General features: G+C 41.9%; 2 protein-coding genes across 5 annotated transcripts; both read left to right on the forward strand.

Moving 5' to 3' along the window:
- Positions 1-145: 145 nt before the first annotated feature.
- Positions 146-12,027, forward strand: LOC119025274 (pre-B-cell leukemia transcription factor 1-like). 3 transcript variants are annotated; one of them, XM_037108676.1, is made up of 9 exons: positions 146-251; positions 1,015-1,235; positions 2,316-2,389; positions 6,587-6,831; positions 8,134-8,324; positions 8,431-8,566; positions 8,685-8,832; positions 9,915-9,988; positions 10,612-12,027. In XM_037108676.1, the coding sequence occupies exons 2-8, from the start codon at positions 1,051-1,053 to the stop codon at positions 9,953-9,955; spliced, it is 1,020 nt and encodes a 339-aa protein (XP_036964571.1). In that variant the 5' UTR covers positions 146-251; positions 1,015-1,050; the 3' UTR covers positions 9,956-9,988; positions 10,612-12,027. The 3 variants fall into 3 exon arrangements, with proteins under 3 accessions (XP_036964571.1, XP_036964561.1, XP_036964579.1); XM_037108666.1 differs by having other exon boundaries at positions 180-912; XM_037108684.1 differs by having other exon boundaries at positions 180-757.
- A 746-nt stretch (positions 12,028-12,773) lies between these two features.
- Positions 12,774-16,263, forward strand: LOC119025262 (basement membrane-specific heparan sulfate proteoglycan core protein-like). Of its 2 annotated transcripts, none has more exons than XM_037108652.1 (8): positions 12,774-12,926; positions 13,412-13,561; positions 13,650-13,784; positions 14,157-14,329; positions 14,410-14,596; positions 14,715-14,894; positions 15,400-15,666; positions 15,764-16,263. In XM_037108652.1, the coding sequence occupies exons 1-8, from the start codon at positions 12,878-12,880 to the stop codon at positions 15,766-15,768; spliced, it is 1,146 nt and encodes a 381-aa protein (XP_036964547.1). In that variant the 5' UTR covers positions 12,774-12,877; the 3' UTR covers positions 15,769-16,263. The 2 variants fall into 2 exon arrangements, with proteins under 2 accessions (XP_036964547.1, XP_036964541.1); XM_037108646.1 differs by having other exon boundaries at positions 12,840-12,926; positions 13,394-13,561.
- The last annotated feature ends 10,185 nt before the right edge of the window (positions 16,264-26,448 follow it).

A 26,448-nucleotide genomic window follows, 5' to 3' on the forward strand; every position in this document is an offset into this window, starting at 1 on the left:
TCTGATGTGTAAAATTGTTGGTGTCAGCTGTGGATGAATATAAAACCTGACTTGTTCATTGATTTCGGCTCAGTCATCCTTTAAACATGCGCCTTTAATGCGGTTAACCGTGTCGAGGTGTATTACTTTGAAATGCTTGAGCGGAAGTAGCCTCCTCTCATCCTGTGTAACCTGATAGCGGACTTCATTGCTCCGTGGTGTTTTTCTGGGAGGAGTGGAGCAGCAGGGAAACAAAACAGCAACAACCAATGGTACAAACCTAGCTTGGACGGAACCACAGATGAAGCTGCTCGGTTACACCTCTTCTACACCGTGTTTAAGTCGAGCCCTTCGGCTCATACTTTTTATTACTCGTGTATAAAAGGAGGGGGGGTGGCTGGTGGACACGGCGACATCAGAGGCGCCCGGGTCACACAGCATTATTTAACACCGCCTGTCTACGAGGTTTTTATTATTTCACTGGCGTTTGCTGAGGCTGCGCTTTGGGAAAGGGCCGAGCACCCCCTGAAAAGCAGGAATGAGTTAGCTGTGTAACAAGCTAGTTGTGGTATTTGTTGGCGTTTTGCTGCTCACATTAAGACCACTCTCCATCCCTGCTGTTTGCACGTATGGCCGCTCGGATACAAACAAACACCTTTCGTTTTCTTTTGAAGCTTTTCTCCCCCTCCGAGCCTCCTGGTTTTGTCTTTTCATGGGGGAGAGGGGATGTGCGCATGCGCGGCAGGCTACTCTATAAAACAACAGTATCTTACTAAAGGCGAGTATTTTCGTGAACAGTGCCAAAGATTAGCCTCAGTTTGTAAAGACCTGTGTGGTCCGCGTTTTGTCGTTTTCTTCAGATAAGTGCTGCACTTCTGTCTCTTTGTTCTGACCACGACACTCCAGCAGGCTGCTCTCAGCTCTCAGACTTGAGTGTGTGTTTTTTTTTTTTTAATTTGCAAAACGTTTCAACCTCTCGATTTTCTAAAAAGTTGCTGAAACTTTTTTTTTTTTTTTTTTTTTTTTTTAAAAAAGAGCTCCCCCCTTTGACGACCTCCCCCTCCCATCTTTATGGAGGACCAGGCCCGCATGATGTTGGGTCACATTGGACTAACTGGACTGTCTCAGGAGGATGTGTGCGATCCTGACATCTTACGGAAACACCAGAACTTGGGTCAGCCGCAGCAGGACATTGGTGACATCCTCCAGCAGATCATGACCATCACAGATGAGAGTCTGGATGAGGCCCAGGCCAGGTAATAACAGGGGCACGTGATCAGACCCTTATAGGAGACAGAATATGTCTAGGAGTGAATTTAGGAGAAAAAAACCAAAACATCATCACAGCATCCTTTCGAGCTTGCATGGTCTCACAGATAACATCACACGCTGTAATACATGATACTAACACCCCCCTTTCTCCAACATACTGCTGGACTCTTTGTGCCCCCTTCACCTGCTGTCCATCGCCACCTTTCACCTCGCAGGCCTTAATACAAATCTGAGCTAACACTGACAGCAGGAGATCTTTAAGAGCATTTAACAGCCATTTGGTAGTTTGGCTAAGGGACTCCTCTCCATGTGAGCCTGTAATCATCCTTGTTGCCTAACTGTTGTGACTCACAGGACAGTACAGTCACAGTAGTTTGTTCAAAGTAGTATTGTACTGGCCATACACGCATATGTCTTTTATGGTATGTCACACCATCTTTGTAAATATGAACGTATATCCTTAAAATGGCAGAAGAAGAGATGAATAAGTATTGATTTTATAATGTCATTTGCCAAAGTTAATTAATGATCTTTCTATTTCTGTTTTTTATTGGTGATGAAGAGTGGCAGACATAAATCTACACATCTATTGAAGAAATATACATACACTGACATAACAGTTAACAGCCGATCTACAAAGTCTAAAACAGCCATAAACTGACTCATAAAGTGTCTGCATGAAAGGAAGGAAACATCAACATAAGATGTATCAATAGGATATTGTGGAAAACCGTATTATAATGTATTGCAATATTGATGATTCGTTCCCAGATGTGCTCAAAGTGTTTCTGTGTGATCTCTTTTTTCCTTCTTCTTCTTCTCTTGACTGAGGTGAGTAAGTTCAGGTGAATTAGACAGCTATGTGCTCCAGCCTGTTTTCAGTCAAAGGTTTCAACAGGTCTGATTTATTGTCCGAACGCAGCCTGTTCGGCACTTACTTGCTATGTGTCTCCACGATCTACTGTTGATGGATGTCAGTGCCTGTAGGAAATAAAGTCTACCAAAGAATGGTTTGTAATTCACAACCTCTGTCTGTCTCTCTGTTGTTCTTTTATCCATAACAGGAAACATGCTTTAAACTGCCACAGAATGAAGCCAGCCCTCTTCAATGTCCTGTGTGAGGTCAAAGAGAGGACAGGTAAGTTGTGCGATTGCTTCCTGCTCTTGACGTCAGCCAGGAAAAAGGTTACATGCTGATAAGGAATCATTTTTACTCTTTTGGTGCTTCCGAAGAGTACTTCATCATTTCAGGTCAAATTGAAACTATATGGATGCAGGTATTTAAGGGTACAACTGGATATTTATTTTTGACAGTTAACGTAATAACGTCAGAGACGGAGGGAGACTGGAGACAGAAAGACATATAACCTAGAGGATTATATAATAATACAACTACAAGCATTTCCTCTCTTTCTCCCTCTCTTGCTGTCATGCTCAGTGTGTCGCACTCTTTCAGTTTGTGATGCCATTTTTCTAAAACGTATCCTTTGTTGGCCTCCCTGGAGTTTTTTTACATAGTAACAGACACTTATGACTTGGAAACACATGGATGGGAGCAACAGAATCATCTAATCTGAGTGATTAACGTCAGGAATGTGTACCAGCAGTTTGGATGATGTAATTCTAAGATAACTGTTAATTGCTTGTGAATAGCAGTGATAAACTGTACAGTAGCCGGTTGTGTGGCTCAGATGTCCTCATTTAGTCTTTCGTTTGTAGGGAATCATCTTTATTTGGCTTTTAAGTGGAAAACTACAGTCTGAATTCACAGAAGCAACCACAAATGGGAAAGGAAAAGGAGATGGCGAGGAAAGATGTAAAATGTATTCAATGGGAATATAGTTCTGATAGAAGCAAAAAGGGGGATTTTGTAAAGTTGGAAGATTGATCAGATAACTCGGACACCTTTCTGTAAAAATGCTCAGCTGTGATGTGCGTTAAATGCCTTTCAGTCAGGGATCTGCTTTGCTCTAATTGTCTGCTACCTCTCTCTCGCCTTATCTTAATTGTTACGATTATGCAGGATAAGGCCCTGTATCCATGTAGCTTTTTTTCCTCCTTTTTCTTTTTTTCAGTTGTTCTAAAATGAGGAGACAGTGTATGTGGCAGCATGCGGCTGCCTAGAGAGAAAGCGCTGCACCAAGCATCTTTTCTCAGAGCACACTCACTTCTTTATGCTCAGAGTGCTTTAGTTGAAAATCTTTTTATTTTTCAAAAAGGTGATGATTTTGCCACTGTCGCTCTTTTTTTTAAGGCAACCAATCATATGTTGGATGGGGTGGGACTCGCTACCTGTCACCCGGGCATCCAAGAAAACAGAGGAAAAGCTTGTTCTGGCCATGTCTGTCAGGCCCTGACACATTATCCATCAATGTTGGGGGAGTCGGTGTGCGTTCGTGACTCCAGCTTTTAGAATGTGTCAGGTTCTGTTGGTAGTAGTTGGCGTTTGCCGGCAGCTTTTGTCCGATAAAGCATGTTGAATTTGCCGCAGAGCCCATGGATCAGAAAAATCACTCTGATTGGCAGTACAGCTCAGTGAATTAGTGCTTGAGAACAGAAACTGAAAAAAGAAAGGGAAAACCAGGGAAAGAGTGGTGCAAGTTTGCTTTCATTTTCACCTTTGCCTCTTTGCTAGTGCCATTTGCAACTTTTATCAGACGTGTTCTTGATTAGAAATGGCTTTACTCGTGAGAGTGGTGTCAAATCGGTTTCATAACAGCGGTTTGTGAAACCATATTCTTCTGGTTTCCCTCCCTTATGGATGAATCTGCCCACATCGCTGTCATCCTATATCTGCCTCTCTTTTCCTCCAGCCTGACTCCTTCTTGAATGCTATTTCTGACAACTCTATTTTTACCGTCTCTATTTTCTGGGAGTTTTTAGGAGTATTACAGTGCTTAGAATAGAGTGAAAAAGGAAAAAAAAAACAGAAGACAAGAGAGGCCAATGGACACATACTGTATACACAAACACAGGAGGTATAGACGGGAAAAGAAATAAAAACAGAAAGAAAAGAGATAGAGGGAGAAAGAGAGAGAGAGTGAGCGAGGGAGGGACAGATTGATGGATGAGCTGGAGGGGGTGGTAGTAATGGCTGTGTTTCATGGATTGGCAGGCACTTGATAATCTCCAGACCCCTGAGTTTTGTCAGCCTTCACTACAATCAGATTCTCAGTGGGGGACAGTTTGCCACCCATGGCCTCGCCAAGCTGGATTTACTCTGTGAGAGAGCTCTGTCCCACAGTCATGGACTACAGCTCATTTATCTTGTGCGCTGTGTGGAAGTGTGTGTGTTAGTATTTGTACACTCAACTAGGGGTACGCGATCTGGCCAAAAAATAATATCACGGGCAATTTATTGCAATTACAATCCATGATCTAAATTGTGAGTTATTTTTTTTCTCTGTTTTTAAATATCCTGTGGACTATAGCCAGCCTTGAAATACTTGCCAAACTGCTCCAAGACAATATTGACATCTGCTAGTCAAAGAAGTTAAGACATCTGGATATGGAAGTAACCTTTCCCAGATTCAATAGTAGATTGTGGACGTCTTCAATATCGATCACAATCTCAAATTGTCTCATTAACAGTAATTAATTGCTGTAAGTGGACTACATAACCCAAATGAGGGTCACTTACTGTACTGTAATGTGGTTTGGGAAATGGCTAGTGTGTCTGATAGATTGCCAAAATTAGAGGCGATCACCGTTGAGTGCTTGTGTGTGTGTGTGTGTGTGTGTGTTTGTGTGTGTCTGTGTCTGTCAGCCAGATGCGGAGGCTGTCATCATCCTCGTTGAGGGATTATGAATGTGAGACGATCTCTGGAACTACCTTGTAATTGCCAACTAATTTGCATAACTGTGCAAATTAACAACCTCTCAGATGAGCTTTCATTTTTCACTGGGTCTTTAGTCGCTCCTTAAGAGCTGGCGTTAATTAACAGCTCTGTGTGTGTGTGTGTGTGTGTGTGTGTGTGTGTGTGTGTGTGTGTGTGTGTGTGTGTGTGTGTGTGTGCGCGCCTGGCTTTCTTTGGGCTTGGAGAGGAGAGCTGGCATCACTACCACAGCAACATGTTTGTGGCGGTCTCTGCCTCCTCTCTCTCTCACAGTTGGCTCAATGTATTGACACACATTCAGACCCGATCCTCTCACTGCCTCAGACACACAGGTCCACATAAACAAAGACACCAATAGTTTCAGTACAAACATATATATACTTACACAATATTTGATGTAATATAGAGTTCTGTTTGTTCTCATAGTATTATTTGGGTGTGTGAGGGAAAATTGTCCAAAGCTCCTTTTTGTAAGATTTTCTAGTGTTTCACCATCATTAACACCTTTTTTTTTTAAAGTATTTTTTGGCCTTTCTCATGACTTTATTGATAGAGTAGCTGAAGAGATGACAGGAAACAGGATGAGAGAGAGGGGGAGTGACACGCAGCAAAGAGCCCTGGGCCGGGAGTCGAACCCGGGTCTGCTGCAGTGAGGACAAAGCTTCTGTACATGGGACGCCTGCTCTACTCTAACTGAGCTAAAAGGAGCCCCACCATCAAGTGCCATGTTTTTGTGATATTACAAAGATCACATATTGCATCTTTTAATGCTAATAGAGTTTTCCCACCTTGTGTTTAAGGACATTCTACTGAATAGTATGAAACAAATGGTAGTAAGTAACAACAAAGCTCCCTGCTGGCTTTGAAGAGGTTGCTGTTGCACAACAGTTTGTTACAAATTGTGCTTGATAATGTGTGAAAAGAATGTTTGAATGAACAAAAAGAAGAACAGTAGTGAATAAGCAGTACACTAATAAAACAAACACCCTTACGGTTAAACAACACCTTGTTTTCTGTGATTCTTTCCTTTCTTCATCAAAGAGTGGCTTCACAGTATCACTATGTCTGTGCTGCAGATGGCTGTGGAGCGTTTATTCAATCACATAATTGAAAAAAAAACACTTTAATGTTGACAATCGGAAACAAGGTCCCGATCAGCTGGATGTTTGGAAGCAGCTTAAAAGTCTGGCTGAATGCCAGCAGGTTGTGTTTGTTGACACATCTGCTGATGTTATGGAGTTGTTCTCAGTTGTGGGTTTGCAGTCTGCTTCCTGTTTTTCTTGTTCCCCATGGCTGAGCCAAAAATTTTGACTGAACCTTTTGCAAGTAGGATGTACAAAAGGTATTTTTCTGTTTCCAATGAGAGCACAGAAGTAGATGTTGTTGGGAATACGTCAGCGGGATGTTACCGGAAATAAAATCTGTTATGAATGGAAGACGTGGCTTTGACCATCTGCCCTGCCAGCGAGTCTTTAACTTGTCTCTGTCCCTCTCCACAGCCCTGAGTGTCCGAGGCATCCAAGAAGAGGACGGTCCGGACCCTCAGATCATGCGTCTGGACAACATGCTCTTAGCGGAGGGCGTCACCGGTCCAGACAGGGGCGGAGGGTCCGCAGCGGCAGCAGCAGTTGCCGTGGCAGCTGGAGGGTCGCCTAATGATCAGAGCTTACAAAACACTGAATACAGAGAGAAGCTCGCTCACATACGACAGATGTACCACACTGAGCTGGAGAAATATGAACAGGTGTGACGCTTATAACAGGAAAAGAGCGCTGCACAATTGTCAGCAAGGCAACTGAGACACAAAATTATAATAATTATGATGACACAGATGTGCATGTAATAATTAGGGCAGAAGTGTAGTGAGTGGACTTAAGGTGAAGCAGTGAAATATAGTAGAACATTTTGACCAACAGATATAGATGCATTTTATTATTACAAGTTTAACTAGTTTGAAAAGTTATGTTGGTTATGTTTCCCTTTGTTTGTGCAGTGGGGTATTATCAAATGAAATATGCACTAATTTGCATACATTTCCAGACAGAAATCTGATAATTGGACAGTCAGGAAAGTCAGGTTTATGATTAATGTCTAACTTTGTTGACATATCAGAGTTTAAGTTTTTTACAGCGGGTGTTTAGGGTATCTCTTGTCATCAACCCAAAAATTAGAAAACATTGTCAACAGCTATTTCAAAAATCAATTTTTCGCCATATTTTTGGGAATAACATTTTATATAAACAAGGCTACGAATGATTTGAACATGAATCTATATGAACAAACCCCCTCAGCAGAAACCTTCAGAGTGTGACTGAAGTGGAGATATCTTGTTCACAGTATGAGTTAAAGAAAACAGCCCTTTTAAAGACATGTATTGTAAAATCTTAAAAAAACATACCTCATAGATTTTTGATAGTTCATGATTAAATGTGTTAGCGAGGCCATCTAATTAAAGCAACATTATGTAGAAATTGGCTTATTTGCAGCTTATTTGACGCCTTCCCCCCAGAATTGAGTGCATCACCGCTGTCTTTAATACAGATCCCAGGTCGGTAACAATTTGTCAGACGTAATGTTGGTGCTTACAACAAACAGAACTCGTGACGTCATAACAAAGTGATGTGCTGAAAACTTGTACATGTGGACATTATGTAACTCTGTGGTCTTTGCCTTTCACTGAAGTTACATAGTGCAGAAACAAGTGATATAGGCACCATTCATCCAGTTACAAGACACCTTACCTTAAAATAACAACTTCATAATCATGTTGATTGCACAAAGTTACATAATGTTGCTTTAAACAAACCCCAATTTACATATAATGTGAACTGACATTAACAGTTAAATGTTCACTTCGGATGTTTTTCCCACCTTGTCTGAAAGAACACCTATAAACAAAAGAAAAGCCCCAAATCTTAAGACTGGCCATTGCCTTAAAAAATGCTTTGTATTGTAGTTTGCATATGCTGAAGAAAAACAACACATAACAACCTTCTGTCTCTCTCACCTTCATACCCTACCTCCTCACTCCTCCTCCTCCACACAGGCTTGCAACGAATTCACAGACCACGTGATGAACCTGCTGAGGGAACAGTCTCGTACGCGACCCGTCTCACCCAAAGAGATCGAGCGAATGGTGGGAATCATCCATCGCAAGTTCAGCACTATCCAGATGCAGCTGAAGCAGAGCACGTGTGAAGCTGTCATGATCCTTCGCTCCAGGTTCCTGGATGCCAGGTGGGTTCATTTTCCTGTCTCCTCCTAGAAACTTACAGTGATGTCAGGAAGAGTATTTTCTGTTTGTTTCTGACAGTTAATCCATGCACTTGCCTTGCTCTTTCAGGCGGAAACGAAGAAACTTCAGCAAGCAGGCAGCGGAGATTTTGAATGAATATTTTTATGCCCACCTGGCAAACCCATACCCCAGTGAGGAGGCCAAGGAGGAGCTCGCCAAGAAGTGTTCCATCACTGTGTCTCAGGTCAGGTCGCCAAAGACATGCTGGCACCGGAAAAAAAATATGAATTGTGCATTCAATTGGACGTGGTTAAGTATAATGAAGCGAGCTCACCTTGCTCTTGTCTCTCCAACTCTTTCAGGTGGCCAACTGGTTTGGAAACAAGAGGATTCGGTACAAGAAGAACATGTCAAAGCTCCAGGATGAAGCTAACCTGTATACCAGGAAGTCAGCTGCCAGTGTGTCTTCCCAGGCGAGCCAAGCCAACTCCCCAGCGACGCCAAATTCAGGTACACACGTATGAAATCTAAGGTGGAGAGTCATCTCTTGTGAATGCAAACACCTACTTTTCTCATAGGGAGGGCCCATGAGCAGTGGAGAGGTTATTTTCAACTCAAGAGTGCTGGCCTTTCTCTGTGCCTGGTCCCTCAGTCACTGTGATTGTTTTTGGTTGTACCTCCTCCCCCATGTCCTCTTCCTTTTCATTTTAGCTGTGCCAGCTTAATATGACCCGATGAACAAAATGTAACTGCCCTCGAGGCTAGTGAGACATGATAAGATGTAATGCTAGTAGGATGTCCTCACAGATTGAACAAAGCGGGAATGACATGGAGATTGCTGCATTTCCATTGTTTAGCTGGCACTTGTTTAGATAAAGCCCAGCAGAATCAGCTGATTCCTCGTTCATATCAGGGGTCTGCTTTTTTAAAACGTATAATTGCAAAAGAGTGCTGAGCGATGTAGGGAGGGGGCAACAATCGCAGAAAATGCCAATTTTTGAATAACATTGCTTTATGCTACGTGGCTTTCACTACATTTGCCCTGAACCAAAACCTAAACCAAGCCCCTCTATGCCGTTTCTGTTGTTGTGTCACATGTCCAACTACACAAATATTAAAGGGTAGGCTATTTGCGTGTTGATGAAAAATTGTTTAACAAGATGAGACTCTGTGATTCTGCCCTGATGGATGTGTCCCCTTTGCAACACAGTGAGGAAGATTTGTCCGTAGTTTTATGTTGTAAACAAGTGCCCTTAATTATGTCAGTGGTTTCAAATGGTCTTTTAGATTTTCTGTCCTGTACTGTATCTTTGATTTTTCTTGTATGGAACTTAATTTAAACTCACTTAAACTAGAAGTCACTTTCAGAGATGTGCATCTGGCATTTCTGAGCTGTTTCATTTGGTCCCCAGGAACATTTTGGGTAAAAACATTTGAAAATGCCTAAAAGGATACATATAGCACCTTTACATTTCTTCACATACTGAATTTATTCAACTTTAATTTGACTTTGCTTTGACTTCATGTCATCAACACCATATAATATTTATACACCCAGACTGTATGAACCAAAAGTCCCTGTCTGCCAACAGGAGGATACCCGGCCTCGTGTTACACTCCTGATGGGAGGTGATGAGGAGGACCTGCCCCTCGTCACGGTCTCCATGTGAGTAGACATGACTGTTGCTATAGTTACACACTCTTAAACTGAGTAGCCATGGTAACAGCCTTTCTCTGTGTTGGCGTGTGGTGTGGTAGGCCCTAGTGATGTAGATAACTTCACAGAAACTGCGCTACATCAGCATCTGAGCTGGACACTGCCAGCTTTTCGTTGAGTATTAAAGGAAACATTCACAGTAAACTGTGATTCTGGCAAAAGAGAAAATGGCTTGACTGTGCTCCTTCATTTGTAGTTGTTGATTTGGTGTTTTTAGTTATTGTTGTGGAGAAAAAATTAGAAAATCATCCCAATGATTTTTAAACATATTTCACAGGCTTGAGCTTATTGATAGAGGATCAAGAACCAAAGTTTTAAATAACAGACATTCAACATGATGCCCATGTTTTTCTGTTAACAGTGAGAATGTTAGGGGGTAATGCCTTGTTAATACAATTTACCTGACAATTCAGAAACTCTGAGAATGACAATAATTTTGTGAACAGATCATCTGAGAAAACAAGAATGCTGCCAAAATGGATGTGACAAATAACTTCTAATGCACTGACCTTCGCAACTTGATATATTCATAACACTGTCAGTGAGTCTGTGTCTGTATGTGTTTTCTGTAGGTTGATGATGGCTGGCAGGACAGTGGTGCTTCCTCCTCCTATCTCCCCACACGTGAAGTACCAGGCGGCAAGCTCTACGCCACCTCCAGCTGATGCTCCACCTTCTGCCCCGCTCCCCACTCTGCGCCTCAGACTGATACAACTCAGACTGAAGCCCAGACTCCTCACGTCTCAAAATCTTTTTTTTTGTTCGTCTTTGTGATCCTTTTCCCACATCCCTTCCACACATTTTTTATTCCCTCCTCTTTACAAATACGTTGACACTTGTGTTAAAAAAACAATTACTTACTACACTTTTCTCCTATTTCTTTTCAATAAGATAAAACAAATGATGAAAAGAAGCCTTTTTCATGTACTGCATCACCTACGAAGGTTTAGGGCCGGTATTTGGCCTTGAACCATCATTTTTATTTTTAAGAATTAAAATACGACAAAAAAGATAGCATTTAGATTTTAACATTTCTTCATTCTCGTTATTTTTTTATTATTTTTTTTTGTTGAAGAAAACTGCTGTCACAGAGAAAATGCATTGAAACGAGTACAACAACATCTAAATGGCAGAAATGACCAAAAATGGATAAACACGTAGTCACTCTTTATATTTTTGCATCCTGTGGTGTTGCTTCAGACAAGACCTGAGTTTGAGTTTGTTTCCATTTATATGATTGTAAAAACAACATTGCTTTAACAGTAATTATGTTTCCTAAATGCTTTTGAAGCAACCAAACCAAAGAGGCTTCCACCCAGGATGTGCCCATGTGCACACTTGAACTATTTAATCAGCTGTAATATTTATGTTCAGTTTCTGATTATATTAAATGGGTTCATGTGTGTTTTTTTTTTTTTTCCATCTGTGCCCTCTAGTGTTGAGCAGTGCTGCTGCATCTAACAGGCTTCTGGATATTTTGATCAACCTTTTTTTTTCTTTTCATACAGAGGAATGTTTCCTTCCCAAACTGTTGTTTTCAATCTTTTTTTTGTTCTAGTTAATCTTCAATAGTGAATGTCAACAAATCCTGAAACCTGATAAACAGAGAACAGGCTCTATTATTCATTTATCTAGTGGAGAAGCTGCTGAGGTCGACAGCTGTCCAGCAGTATCTGATAATGTAGTGAGTGCCACACAGTGTGATAGCTTAGTTGGATTAAATGCCCCTGAAAATTAAAAATGTAAAAAAAAAAATAAAGACAAAAAAGTGCCACAAATGTTATTATTACAATAAATTGTGATTAGGATTCGTATATAGGATGATGATGATGTAATATTAATTACACTCTTAGAAGACACTCCCCTGTAATGTTACATAATGCAGACATGTGTTGTAATAGCAGATTTCATGACTTGTGCACCCTGTTAACATGGACTTTTTTATTGCATTTTGTTATTCTGCTAACATTAAAGTCAATTGCTACGTATCCTTTTTAAATGTCTTTTTCCTTCCCTGCAGTGAAAATAATTACAATTCTGTAAGGATCAGTTCATACAGGAAGTGTAATAGCCAGTATTTGATTTGATTGTAGCGATCCAAACTAATCTGAGAAATTACATTTCAATCAAGTTCTCATATTTTTTTCAATGTTTTGAAGCATTCTTTCTTGATATTCTCCTGCTTTTCTTCAGGTGACTCACTAAAGTTACAAATTTGATGTAAAAAAACAAAAAACAAAAACAGGATGAAAAACAAGGGCAACTTTCTTTTGAAAGTTCTTTGAATTCTGTTTGATCAGCCACATATCTGTCAGCTCACTGGTCGATATGATACAGGCACATGGAGTCTGGCTGGGGTGAGATCATTTACTTGGAAATCAGGACAGTCCTCTGGAAGCTGATGAAGTCAGTGTCCACTTCTATTGTAGTTTGACACACTTTAATCAAAGGAGTACGATGCAGTTTAGGGGAAGAACATTGTCATAAGAAGAGAAACACCTTGACATCACTTATACTTTTGCACTTATCACAAGTATACGGTATCTGACAGCGTCTGCTTAGTTGGCAGCATGTCAGTGTCCCTAGATATCAATCATGCACATCAGAATATTTTGGATTTCGAACCAAACATTGGATTAATAACTCAAGAAACGTGCCAAATAACAATATATTAGTGATATGCTTTGCACATGACTGGCAAAGGTGCACAATGTTTGGATAGAGGAATGGTTAAGCCAGGGGTTAAAGGTTGAAAGGGATTGTATGTAAAAGAGAGAGACGGACACAGGGAAAGAGAGATTGTACACAGAGGAGGAGTGGGACTGTTCTCTCTTCATCATGGATTTATCACCTGGGGTTTTGATCCTGTGCTCGCTGTTAGCTTCAGGTAAAAAGTCTCATCTACTTTATGGAGAGTAACCTGTTGTCTGTCAGTTTTTCTCTGAATGTGCCTGACCTGTGTAGAGATGTACAGTGTATCATTTTTGGACTCGTGAGACATGTAAGAACTCATGTGTTCGCCTGATTTATTAAAAAATAATAATAATGTAAATGCTGGAAAAACCACTAACATGAATCTGAAAATCTGTGCAAAGTCAAACCAAAACCATCTGCATGTTTACCATTTTGGATAACCCAACCCTTTAACATAGTAATAAAATTGTAATAAAAGTTTTCAATATTTTTTTTCGCTCCGTCATCAGAAGCTCTTCGGTTCAGTCTGCGTGTTTGCTCAGGCTGTTTGCTTTGGGGTTGCTGTTCGTTGACACTGTATTTCACCCAGTCCTGTCTAAAGGTTCACAGTCTCGTTCGACATGTACGTGCTCTTGCATTTGTGTGTGTTGTTGTTGCCAGTCCTGTCTTTGTGTGCAGTGGCTGGCCAGGCTGCTGTCGTCACAGTGGAGCCCCGGACTGCCACTGTGCGCCAAGGGGAGTCAGCCAGCTTCAGGTGCCAATTGAGCGGCGGTGCACAGCCAGTCGGTCCCATTGAGTGGAAGAGATCCAATAACCAAGCATTACCAGGTCAGGAGCAATAATGTATGCACATAAGCACAGTTCATGCAATATCTGCGTCTGTGAAGTTTGTCTGAACTCTGCTTTTACCTTGTAGACAATGCTAAGCTCGGTCCTGGGGGCTCTGTGCTGACGATTGTTAGCGCCCGACCTGCAAACCAGGGCCAGTACCACTGCAAGGCGGGCAGCTCTGCAGGCCGCGGCTCTGCCACAGCTCTGCTCAACGTCAAATGTGAGCTTTTGTCTTCACAATTCAGTTAGAAACTGGAGGAGTATTTTATCTGGGCTCCTTTTTTTTAATAATAATAATAAAAAGAACAAACGTTTGTAAAAAACAAAACAAAAAACATTTTGGTGTTGGCGCCAAAAAACCCCAAATTCCAGGTATGGAGAGTTTTACCACCTTTAAACTTACTAGCAGTGATAATGTAGCAGGTAAGCCAGATATTTCCCTCAGGAGACCAAAAACTGAGCCGAGAGAGGATGACTACTGGACACACTCTAATCAAGTTCAACAACTCAACTTAAAAATGTGTTCTCAGCTTGTTCCTGCTGCCCCAAAACATCAGCTAATCTGTCTTTCATGTCCGCGCGGCTCCGTCAGTTGCTCCCAAAGTGCGGCTGACACCAGCAGGGCCCCTGCGGGTCAGGATGGGCGACCCCGTGTCAGTGGAGTGTCGCGCCACAGGCAGGCCACGCCCCAAGCTGACCTGGAAACGTCAAGGCTCCACCCTGCAGCTGGTTACCAGCGAGGCAAATGACGTCAACACCATACGGGTGAATTATGAGCACCTGCTCAAATTATACTTTGATGTGAATGATGCCGAACAAAAATTAATCTTCATCTCTTTTCTCAGTGGCCTGCAATTCATCCAGAGGACTCAGGGGTTTACATTTGCCAGGGTGTAAACAACGAGGGGGTGACGGAGGTCAAGGTTGAGATCGTTGTTGAGGGGGGGCTGGGAGCACCGGTGGCTTCAGTGGGTGCCACAGAAATGACAGTGGTTGAGGGACACACTGTCACAATGGAATGTCAGGCCAGTGGTAAGATGTGTGTGTGTGTGTGTGTGTGTGTGTGTGTGTGTGTGTGTAAGTACCTCAGTTCTACCGCTGCTTCTCACTTTTCACTTTGTCCTCTCTCACTCTGTCTTCTCTCTTCCAGGCTCCCCTCCTCCTGTCATCACCTGGTCCAAGCTCCGAGCCCCGTTGCCATGGAAACACACAGTGGCCAATGGAGTTTTGACACTGACCAGCGTGGGGCGCCAGGATTCAGGACAGTACATCTGTAATGCCACCAACATGCATGGCTACAGCGAGGCGTACGTGCAGATGGAGGTGGAGAGTGAGTCTACAGCACACATGATTCTTTGACGCTTGTGCTAGATTTTATTTTATTTTTGTTACTCAGTTTTGTTTTAGTTACTTTCCAGAGTGGGTTTGCTCTTTTAATATGAGTTTTTATTGATTAAAAATGTTGAGTTTTAGTTCAGTTCTTATACATTTCCCTATTAATTTTAGGTTTTATACAATTCTTATATTGGGGCAAGATTTAATGGTTAGTTATCTTTTCATAACTGAATAAACAAGCTGGTAGTAAAGGTGGCAGGGTCCACCATATATAAACAAAGTAGACAGTACGAATGTGTGTTGTCCTTTAAGGTCACTTAGTTTATTCAGTTTATTTCACTCAGATCAGTCAATGAAGCTCTTTCTCCTCTGATTAAATGGCTCCCCCAAAACTACACTGTGCACCTGTAGGTCAGGTTTTTAGTTTTAGTTTTTAGTTTAGTTTCACTTGACGACACTAACCTCCCACTGCTCATGATGAGAATGATTTCTTCACGCAGGCCCTCCGTACGCCACCTGCCTGCCTGACCAGGTGAGGCTCCAGCCCGGCGACTCCCTGAGCGTGCAGTGCCTCGCCCACGGCTCTCATCCCATTCGGTTCGAGTGGAGCCGGGTGGGCAGGACGAGCCTGCCTGCGGGTGCACACAGCACGAGGGATGGACAGCTGCTCATCGCTCACGTTAAACTGAGTGACAGCGGAACCTACAAATGTGTGGCCACCAACCACATCGGCTCCAGCGAGGCACTGGCCAAAGTCATCATAAAAGGTGAGCTGGTGTTTGCGTTGAGGCCATCAAGATAACTGATGTGATGTTCTACTCTTTCTTTTACTCTAATCTTGTCCTCCCTTGCTTATGTTTACAGCTTAATCCACTGTGTTCGCACAATGTCTGATCAACAAACCATCTATGCAGCGCTGACAACCTCTGCAGGCCTGGTGTGAAGCCACCAAGACAGTTAATACTGAGAAATCAGACAAAATGATATTTAAGAGATTCACATATTTTGGCATTTCAAAGTGAAACGTATCAGCGCTGTTCAAACGTTTGGTTTTATTGTGAATATTCAGCTAATTTTGTACTTTTATAAAAAACTGATACTGTTCTTATTGTTGCCCATGTCTCATATCGGCCTTCACAAAGCTTTTCTCTCAAACCATGTGTGGAACAGTCTGTGTGTGGGAGTTTGTTCTGCTGGAATGTCTCTGGACCCCGTCTTCCTCCCTTCATGTCATTTAGGTCCAAAAACCAAAAGGAGGGCACAAAACAAACAAAACCTGGTCTGACAGAAAAGCTTTTATTCAGCTATTAAATGTCAAAACAACAAAGACTAAATTAAATAAAGGTTCATTTAATTCAAATGAATATGTTGTCCTGAAAAATGTTTTACAGGATGTCTGAAGTGTGTCCATATTAGGGACTGTCAACTGATTGTGCTCCTGCTTTCAGCCGGAGAAAGGACTGTTTTATTCTTCTGGACCAGGGGACAGTGTTTTTTTTCTTTCTGTTTAACCCAGCATTGTATTTTTTTTGTCAGCTGTTCCCTTTCAGTAAGCTTTGAGTTGTTTAATCAGAAAAAATGTTTCAAAAATACACCTTTTATTACAGCATTACTTTATTTACAGCAGTGTTTGTTAAGCTGCAATTTACTATTTGCAGTCTATTAGTTTGTATATTCTTCATCAATGCCTAAACGTGGTGCCTACATTACCCACAATGCAATTCGACTACTTACAGTGTAGTCAGAGATTTGGACGTGTTTCTCCCTCCTGGAAAGTTGTCAGCATTTTGATTTGATCTGATTTGATTTTGCAACGTCCTCCTGCTGTCACTGACACGCTATTCATGTGTTAGACGTGTCCTTTAAAGCCGACTCCAGAGAGACTCTATATCCGTGCAGTCGGCAGTCATTCATGTCTGTTTGGCAGTGTAATCTGGGCCAGAGTGTAGACTTCATTTACTGGAACACAACACTGTCAGTTCGGAGAAACAGACAACACTTGGCTCTTTTTAACTATTACTGACCGGATGCATCTTTCCCAATAGTGCACCATTTTTTTTTATGTGCACATTGGCGACTATTTCGATGAAGATATTACAGTTTTAAGTTGTAACACTGCTATATTGGTTTGAGACATTGGGGGGGGGGGGGGTTGCCCTTTTTCAAAGGAGGTTCAGCCTGCCTCCACACCAAACTAATTTTCACACAGTCCCTTAATGTTTGGGATTTGTGAATGCCTTTACATGCGAAAGATTATATGCCTGGTGCACAGTCTGGGCATTACTTCACAGAGTCACTTCTTTAACCACATGGTGGCAATGTGTAGCTTTAAGGCTCACACACATTGCTTTCAGGCTAAAGAAGAGCAGTGTGAGCCCTCACACCCTGAACAACTGGAGGGACAGATGCAGCACACAGTCAAGCTATTGTTTTTCCAGTGACTACAAGTAAAAAAAAAAAAATAAATAAAAAAAAGCTTTTGGCTGATCACTGCAGCTGTCTGTGTAAATATGAACTGTAAACTCCTCTTTGAACAGGCGAAGTCCAGTTTGATCAGACAAACGTGTTGCAAAATTGCTCGCTGAGGGGGGAAACCTAGAGCAGCCTCGACTAAATGAAGTGTTAGCTCGACATTTAGGGTTTGTGGCTGTGGCATGAGGTTGGAAAGAGAGCTGCCATTTCCAAAGCTGCTGCCAGGACGCAGCCTGTATCTGCTGCTCGTGATCGTGCTCGCCTTGCTCGTAAAAAAAAAAAAAAAAGAAAAAAAAAAAAGGAAAGAACAAAACCCCCACAGAGAAATAGGCTTCACCCTTTAGACTGTTCCTCCCTCCATCTTAACAATCATCTTCAAAGCTGGGGAGGAAACATCTGCCCCCTATCACCTCACTCCACCCCCTCACTTCACAGACAGCCTGAGGGAGGGAGGACGGAGAACAAATACAGACTGCATTAGAGCAGGGAAATCTATGTATTCATTTCATTTGGAGTGATAAAGAGTCTTTCGGCTTGAACAGAGGGGGAGTCTCTAATTCATTAGATCTGATCCCCCTCCTGCCTTTGTATACATATCAACTAGACATGGACATATGGTCTCTAATGGAGTCTGATGTAAACAATGAGGTTCATAGGAGTCCAGATGACATCCTCGCCAAAGGATGTGCGCACACACTCACACAGACAGTTTGTCACAATTTCAGAAGCGCTGCATCCGTTTATATTAAAACAGGAGTACACAACAGTGTTACATTTAGTCTGGACCACACGTTGCTTACGTTAGCATTAAGAGGTGAGGAAAGGGAAAAAAACTAAATACAAATATTCATCTTCCTCCACGCCATATATTCCACCAATGGTTCTCCTGCACTGATAATGTGGGAAAGCCAGATCATTCAGGAAGGAACCAATGAGGTGAGAGCTTCCCCAGGAAGTGATAGGTGGAAAGAGGGCGCCTGTCAAGTCTGTTGCTATGGTTTCCACCTGGTTAACTAGGGGGCAGCGGTTTGTAGAAACAACAGCCTCTTCAGGACAGCTGAAGGGGAGACAGGGAGGCGAGCTCCTGTATTGTGTTGGCCGCGGGGCCGAGTCGACAACCAGAGCGCACATTATCACCCGCTGCCTTACATCTGATCGCTCTTTGTGTCAATGAAAAGTTCCCTTTTCTTACTGCTGCAACAGGAAGCCACAACAATTTGCCCCTGATGTCGATCTTCTCAAGTCATTTCATATAAATCAGCCCATGGACAGAAAGAGGAAATACAGCAATCTGTCAGTGGAAATGGATTTAACTGCTGTCAGGAAGGGCCGAACCATTCCATGAAACGATTATTTTTCTTGCTTTCTCCCTCATCTGGATGACTAACATATGACATGTGCTTAAAAGCCCTGGCTTGACATATGACACAGCAATCGAGCAATCAGTCTTAAAGGAACAGTTCACCCAAAAATGAGAATTCATTCTTTATCTTCACACACACCCCATGCTGACAGAAAGTTGGGGGAAGTTTTGTAGTCCACAGAACATTTCTGGTACGTCACAGCAAAACAGCATTGCAGCATTTTCCTAAACAACAGAAGTAGATGGGGACTTGTCTTTAAAATGTAAGCTGTAAAACAAACACAAGATGGTCCATACAGTGTAATCCAAGTCCCCAGAAGCCCCCAGATCACAAACAGATTGGATCTGATTTGCATCCTTTGACGTGCAGTCAAGCTTGGGCATCCACTTCAAATGGTGTGTACTAACTCTTTGAGCTTTGTAGCTACAATGAAGATTTGGAGTAAATAATGTCTTTTCAAATCAGTTTGGGATCTGGGGGCTTTTGGAGACTTGAATTATACTGGACGAGCTCTATGGAGCCATTTTATCTTTTTTCCAAAGTTCCCATCTACTGGAGATGTTTTGGAGAATGCAGACTGTTTTGCTGTGAAGCTCCAAAAGATGTTTTGTGGACCGTGACACTTTTTAAATTCCTGGGTGAACTTATTCTTTAATGCTAATATTCCCCTGCAATAGTGGGGTAGTGGTACTCAACCTGAATAATGAGACCCTTCTGGGGGTCACTAGATGATTTAAGGGATAAGAAAGAATAAGAGATTATTTTGTTTTCCAGCTGAAACTTTTGTTCTTTCCTTGTTCTTATAAAACACCTTATGATGTATCTAGAATTCCTTAAACCCGCAGTGTGTAACTTTTGCTCCTCCTTCTTGCAATGACATCAGTAACAGGAACACTAAATACGTATGTGCTTATGACTTCACACCCTGCTCAGCACCCAATATCAGACAGAAAAAAGTTAGCAACTAGCATTTAGCAGGAAAAAGCCAAACATTTGTGTCAGGAGATGGTGGAGACCAAAAACAGAGCAAAAATGGGAGAAAATATCAGGTGGACCTCCGAATTATATTTTCTCCCATTTTTGCTTCAGAAATCTCAGCATAGTACTGGGAAATGTGCATCATGTAAATAACTGTGTTATAGAAATACCTTATTTTCTGTTACAGTCAAAACACAAAACTACTGCACATGGCAATTGCTGTATTATATCCTACAATTACAAGTTACTTGTCAATGGCTGCAAAGTTTGTTATTGTGTTATTTCAGGGGCTCACAAGCTTATCATGTTGGTAACCACCACACTTATTAAGCTCACACTTAATGTGACATTTTTAGCTGATACAAATTCAGTTTGAAGCTGTTTTATAGGCCTAAAGGTTGTGTACTACAGACACCCTGGTAAAGTCGATATATGCAAGTGTTAAAACACTTGAGTCTCAAGTACATCTGCACTTTCAGCGACGTCTACAGTTTCCGTTCTTGGCTGTGAAGATGTACACTTTCACACCCTTTTTATCATCATCAAACACAACCTGGCTAGAGGCAGTGCTGGCAACAGCTACTGGCTCCTGCCTGGGTTGTGTTTTAATAGTTTTAACAACCAAACAAATGGGGAAGAGGGCTGTGAAGGCATTTAACAGAGGTTTTGTGGAATCCCAGGACTACAAAGTGGTTCTAGGATGAATGAATTGATGACAAATTGAAGAATAAATCAGTGACTTATTCCGTTGTCCACAAATAGTATTAGTGACAGTATACCCTGTGGCTGTTTCTATACTTAATCTTACATTCATTACCATTAGTCCTGAGACAATCTCTGTGAAAACCTCTCAAAATAAGGTCCTCTGAGATTTAGACTGAAGAAAATGATCACATCAAATCAGTTTCATCTATATAACCCAGAGTCACAGTCACATTGCCAAACTGGCTTGTGATCACCTCCTCACTGCCACCGACTGACTTTGGCATGTACCACACAATAACACGGAAAAACACATCTGTCTCACTTTGATGTGTTTAGTAAATGAATTTTGATCCTTCGGAAAGCATTTTTTTCTGATTATATTTGTCTGACAGATTTAATGGTTGGGTGGCTGTAGGTGGGTTTAAAACATAATAACAGCCTGGCAGTGGCTGACATTAAAACAGCCATCTGGCTGCAGAGACGCTGCTGCTGCTGCTGCTTGTTGCTGAGCACCATAAATACAAACCAATTGCAGCACATCCTGTGATCATGGCTTTCTCCTCTTCACTCAAACCACAGAGCAGGTCATCTAAATCACACATAGTGCAGAGACGCTTTCACTACCCTGCTCTTCTTCCTGCCTTGCATAAAGCTGTTACTTCTACATGTTTAGTAGATGTTTATACAGACTGAAGCAGATTTTAAACCACAATTGTGTATACATATACGCGCGTGTGTGTGTGTGTATGTGTGTGTGTTTGTGTATACCTTGTCTCATGACGGCATGTCACTGGTGTTTGTGGTGTCAGGAGGAAACCACTTGAGTTCCAGAAAAGTTTGAGCTGCACCTCTAGTTAAAAATATGCGGTATAAAAGCAGAAGAGAGAGGGAGGCCTGCAGACTGATTGCAAGCCACAGACACAGCGAGTTTGGTACAACATGTACTGTGGATCACATGTTTGAAACTGACTTAAATTGTTGTACAAAGTTCTTCATGGAGATCCACAAGCTCTCTTCGTTTTCAAAACTGAATAAACAAACTGGCATTAAAGGACAACACAGTTTCATTCTGTTTCACTTTATCTATATGTGGCGGACCCTGACACTTTTTCTAGCTTCAAACAGTGTTCTGGAACCTTATTTTCCTCTGAGAGCAGCTTGTTTATTCAGTTATGGAAACAATAAATATCATAGTTTGTATAATTGCCTAATTAATATTGTAAATATGAAAATTCAGAGTTTGAATTTCTACTCCAGAGCTACACAGCGCCTATTTATGGGCTTTCTGAAACACATTTTTCTGTAATTGCGTTGATAAAACATCAGTAGACCTGCAGTTAAAGTGGGTTTATTTTCTTTTCAATTATTGTCATTAAACAAATGGTTTTGTTGTGACCCACTATCAATAACAATGACATATGAAAACAGACTTATTATTTGCTCAGTAGAGGCTGTTTATGGTAATCAGCCAAATGAGTTAAGTCAATTCTATAGTGCCACTATTAGCAATACAACACACTGCATGTCTGTAGTCAACTATTTGTGGTTATGCATGTCTTTACTCCTCTGCGAAGCTGTAAGTTAGGAGCTGATAAGTATGTAAAAGGTCAAATAAAGCATGTATGAAAATAGTGCATAAAAGAGAAATCGTGAAGAGAAGGAGTGTGATAGGGTGAGGAAAGAGGATGTGGCAACCGAGTGAGGCAACAGACAAAGTTATATCTCTGTAGCCATCAGCCTGTGCTGTAGTTTTAACTGCCCTCCTGGACTGATGGAAAATAAAATAATATGATCCCAAAGTTGGTTAAAAAAAAAACAGCGAAAGGCTCTTTTCAAAAGCTTGTGTTTGTCTGTCTCTGCACTCGACTTGGCCTCAGGATGTAAACAGCAACTGCAACTGTGTGATTATGATCCATTTACTCTGCTGAGTTTCCATACGGAAAGATCCTGTGTGTGTGTGTGTGTGTGTGTGTGTGTGTGTGTGTGTGTGTGTGTGTGTGTGACATTTAGTCACATGCCAGTATTATAAAGCTGTATTCCACATTTAACATCATACAGACACTTTCCGCCAAACTTCTGTAATACAAGAGGTACGTATGAGTATGAGTGGATCTGCTTTTTTTATTGTTGACGACTGCATGAAGAACGAATGCAAAATGTTTTGCAAAAGTTGCACCAAATCTGTGGGCAGCTGGTGTATAGCAAGAAATAGTTTTTACAGGGAGATTGTTTGTGGTTGACAACAGCCGATGAATATATCAGTTATGGTCGACCCCTTGGGAATCCATTCAGACTCTCCCATGACCCGTGGCTGAGTTGTGACCCATAAAAACAAATGATTTAAAATTCTTTTCTCTTTGACGGTAAAGCATGCGCATGTGTCTTTCAAACACATCCTCCTAATCTGTCAGGCTCCGCTGAGGAAACAAAACAAGCTGCTTTCAGACCAGAGTGCAGCATCTAGATTCAGCCTACCCAGTATAATCATGATGTTAATATCGCTCAGGAACGTCAATGTTTCTGAGGTAATTTTTTTAATAAAATCCACAACTTCCTCTGCTTCTCTGCGGCTGACCTCGATTAACTCTCTCACAAAGAATAAACCCCGATGTGTGGTTTCTGCCTATAATGGCCTGTTTAACCACCCATGCAGGTCAGAAATGCTGATGTTCTGTATTCGACAGGTGTGTCATTAAAACCCAGACATTATTATAGTGCAACCATATCCAGCTACTAGATGTATGTGTTTCAAGTGCAGTAGCTATGGGTTGCTCTCTGAATACATCATGACTTCAGGTCAGACGGTTTGATTTAAGTTGCAAAAGGTGATGATCCACCAGCAAAACCAGGTAAAACAAGGAACATACAGCATTAAGCTGAAAGCTGAACATTTGAAATGATGATGTCCTGGAGGAGGACATGCAGAGTCAATGAAGAGGCCATAATGTGTGTCATGTGTCACCGACAATTATGCAGTCTTTTCATTGCCTTGATATTTCCAATTGATTAAAATTCCACCAAAGCTTTAGCTACTGTTGATAATCTACTACCCCAGGGATGGAATGTTACTTGGTACATTCACCAAGTACTGTACTTGAGTGCATCTTTTAGAAACTGGTACTGTACTTGAGTATTTCACTGCAACCATTCATTAGTAAGGCTTTAGCAGACAATGATCTAATATTACTGAAGCCAAATTTAAAGTGTAAAATTGGTGGAGTGATTGTTAAAAAGTTGTGATACAAAGTTACTTTTACTCATAATGACTTCTGGGTAGTTTTTCCAACATTGTACTACACTCAGCATCTTGTCTGCTTTTAATTTTATTAAAGTGTGTATGAATGTTCAGTCTATTCATTCATTCATTCATTCATTCATCTATCCATTGTTCAGTTAGGAGAGCTGAGCAAACTTGATCCCCAGATGAAGACCATGCAATACAGTTGAAAGCTTTAATCCAGATAATCCAGTGAATAAGTATTGCATTTCTAAAGAAAAATAAAGAGGCATTGCGATGAAAGTGTTGTATTTGGTCGAGCACTTGATAAAAACATTTGTGTCACCAGTACAATGACGGGCCAGTGACGCCTCAAATGTAATAAGAAGTATTAAGGAGTGACATTCGGTACTGATACATTTGACCCATGGGAGAGGATCAAGTCCAGAGTGCTACCACTGGAATGAGTGGGTTCATGAACGAGCTGAATGAAGCCAGAAATATAAAGAAGTACCAGAAAAGCTTTACTTAGGGGGTCAGAAATGCTTACTTAAGTGGATATTGAAATCCCCAATAATTAAGATCTTATCCGAATGAGTGACAAGATCTGCAATTTACCATGTCCCTCTTAGAATTGGGAGAAAGGCCCTGGAGGTCTTTATATTACCACCACGTGAGCATCAGGTCCCTGGACGAGGCCGCTACTGATTGATAAAGTAAAGTAAGTAGAAGTAAATTTAATATCCTGGTGGAAGTTGTAGATTAGAGCAACATCTCGACCCTGTTGAGAGGCCCGAGCAGCATGGGCGTGGTTACGGTCAGGAGAGGAGGCTTCCTTTCACGGCAGAAAAAAACAAGTGGTTTCATACAAGTTTCACGTAGGCCAGTCATGTCCAGATTTCACTCAATAATCAAATCATTAATTAGTAAGGCTTTAGTGGACAGTGATCTAATATTATTGAAGCCAAATTTAAAGTGTAAAATTGGTAGTATGATTGTCAAAAAGAAAGTTCCTCTTTAACCGTGTGAAGGAGAAGTGGAAACTGGTGAATAGAAGTGTTAACACGCCCGTCCGGCCAATGTGACCTCACACATATTTCATGATCTAGCATTTATAAGCATTACAATGCAACCACGATCTCCAGTCACGATCCGATCCAAGGACTCAACACGGACTGGTGTTCTTAAAGTTTGGTTCAGGACACACACTTTGCTGGAGGATGTGGGGAGGGAAAGCCCTCAGTTGTGTCATGTTTCTCTGCCTGACACATGTGACATACATGTGATGCTGTGGGTTTAGGCTGGCGCACTGATCAGCCACGGCACTGTCACGGAAGCGTTTCAGTTCAGCTGTTCTGATTACGTGAACGCATACATGCAGCTCTCAACTAGAGAGTAAAATGAGGCTCATTCATGTGTTCAGTTTTCTCCTAACTGTCGACTGGTCAGAGCTACTTGTGAGTCTTGTATAAACACCATTCCCCCACTGACAGATCCCATTTTTCCCATTCAATTTCTCCTTTTGGATGACTGATGGTCACAATGGGCGGGCGTCCATTAAATACATGTGGGATTAACGTTTACTGGCTGCCAACTTCGAGCGCATGCACACACTCGCACACACCGACTGGATGTTTCCATATGGAAACAATGAAGTGTATAAGGGTGCAGTTACAGATGGAGGTTCAGCTGCTTTTAGCTCGCTTTGACGCGGATGCAAACAAACTAATGACGGATCGACGCACGACCCACCAACAAACACACACACACACACGCACACACACGCATACACACAGCACTTGCACTATGGCATCGTTAGCAAGCTGCATCTGCTTTTATTTAGTCGCTTGTTTACTAGAGATGCTGCTGAGGGGGATATGAACTTTCTCTCATCCTCTTCCTGCCTACATGTGCGGCTGGTCTGTCTGTCTCCATGCGTCTGCTCGTCTGACTCTGAGCGTCTGGTCCTTGGACTGAGCGAATACGATGAAAAACGATGTCAGAGAGTCAAGATGATGCTTAAGAAAAAAAAAAAACAAGACAGAGAGGGACGAGACTGACGGGAGGAAAAGAGGTCATATCAGAGCTTTTCTCTCACTGCAGACGGGCTGAGGGAGGCTGAGGATACAAAAGCCAGCTTGTGGTGGAGCTGGCTGACGCTCTGTGCAACAGCTACAGTGTGTTGTGCAATCTTTTTAGATAAACAAAAGAGTGGTGTTGACCAGTTGCTTCCTCGTCACCACTGCTGCTTGCAACATGTGCAGATAACACGTAATTTTCTATCTATCTAAGGGTCACTCGCCAGTCAGACCTTTCTGATAGAGGATGTTTTTGTAGGCTACGCCGTAACCATGACAGCTACTATTATCTCAAGCGTGTCTCTAAATGTACATGAAGATAAACATTGTTCGTGCTCCCTTTTCACCACTAAGTCACTGAGTTATCAAAGACACTGAAAAAAGTCCCCCTTCCAATCTATTTTTGCATCTTTGTTTTAAGTGTCTTCCTGCGTCAGAAGTAGAGCAAAAAATTAAGCTGACTGCTGGCTGCACCCCTCATGGCTTACCAGCTGCTGGCCTGGCCTGTCAAGCTTCAGAACAAAATGGAAAAAAGAGTAAAGATACATTTCGGCGCGGGTTTATTTGCACGTAGCGAGAGCGAAACGTGATATTCCGCTGCGCTTGCGGACAGCTGGATGGATTGATTTGTGTTGATATGCTGTCATGTTAGGTCTTAGTTAGCAAGCAGGTTTTTAGGTTTCAAAGAGCCTGTCGCTGGTAGCCGACCTGTGTGTCGGTCCAGCAAAGGCTGTG

Source organism: Acanthopagrus latus, chromosome 1 (genome assembly GCF_904848185.1).
Source record: "Acanthopagrus latus isolate v.2019 chromosome 1, fAcaLat1.1, whole genome shotgun sequence".
NCBI lineage: Eukaryota > Metazoa > Chordata > Actinopteri > Spariformes > Sparidae > Acanthopagrus > Acanthopagrus latus.

Excerpts from the sequence above, each read along its gene's own strand:
- LOC119025262 (XM_037108646.1), top strand. The coding sequence starts at position 12,878 with ATGGATTTATCACCTGGGGTTTTGATCCTGTGCTCGCTGTTAGCTTCA. Across the intron at positions 13,562-13,649 it reads CAATAACCAAGCATTACCAG|ACAATGCTAAGCTCGGTCCT; the intron begins GTCAGGAGCAAT and ends TTTACCTTGTAG. Across the intron at positions 14,895-15,399 it reads CGTGCAGATGGAGGTGGAGA|GCCCTCCGTACGCCACCTGC; the intron begins GTGAGTCTACAG and ends TTCTTCACGCAG.
- LOC119025274 (XM_037108676.1), top strand. The coding sequence starts at position 1,051 with ATGGAGGACCAGGCCCGCATGATGTTGGGTCACATTGGACTAACTGGA. Across the intron at positions 2,390-6,586 it reads TGAGGTCAAAGAGAGGACAG|CCCTGAGTGTCCGAGGCATC; the intron begins GTAAGTTGTGCG and ends CCCTCTCCACAG. Across the intron at positions 6,832-8,133 it reads AGCTGGAGAAATATGAACAG|GCTTGCAACGAATTCACAGA; the intron begins GTGTGACGCTTA and ends TCCTCCACACAG.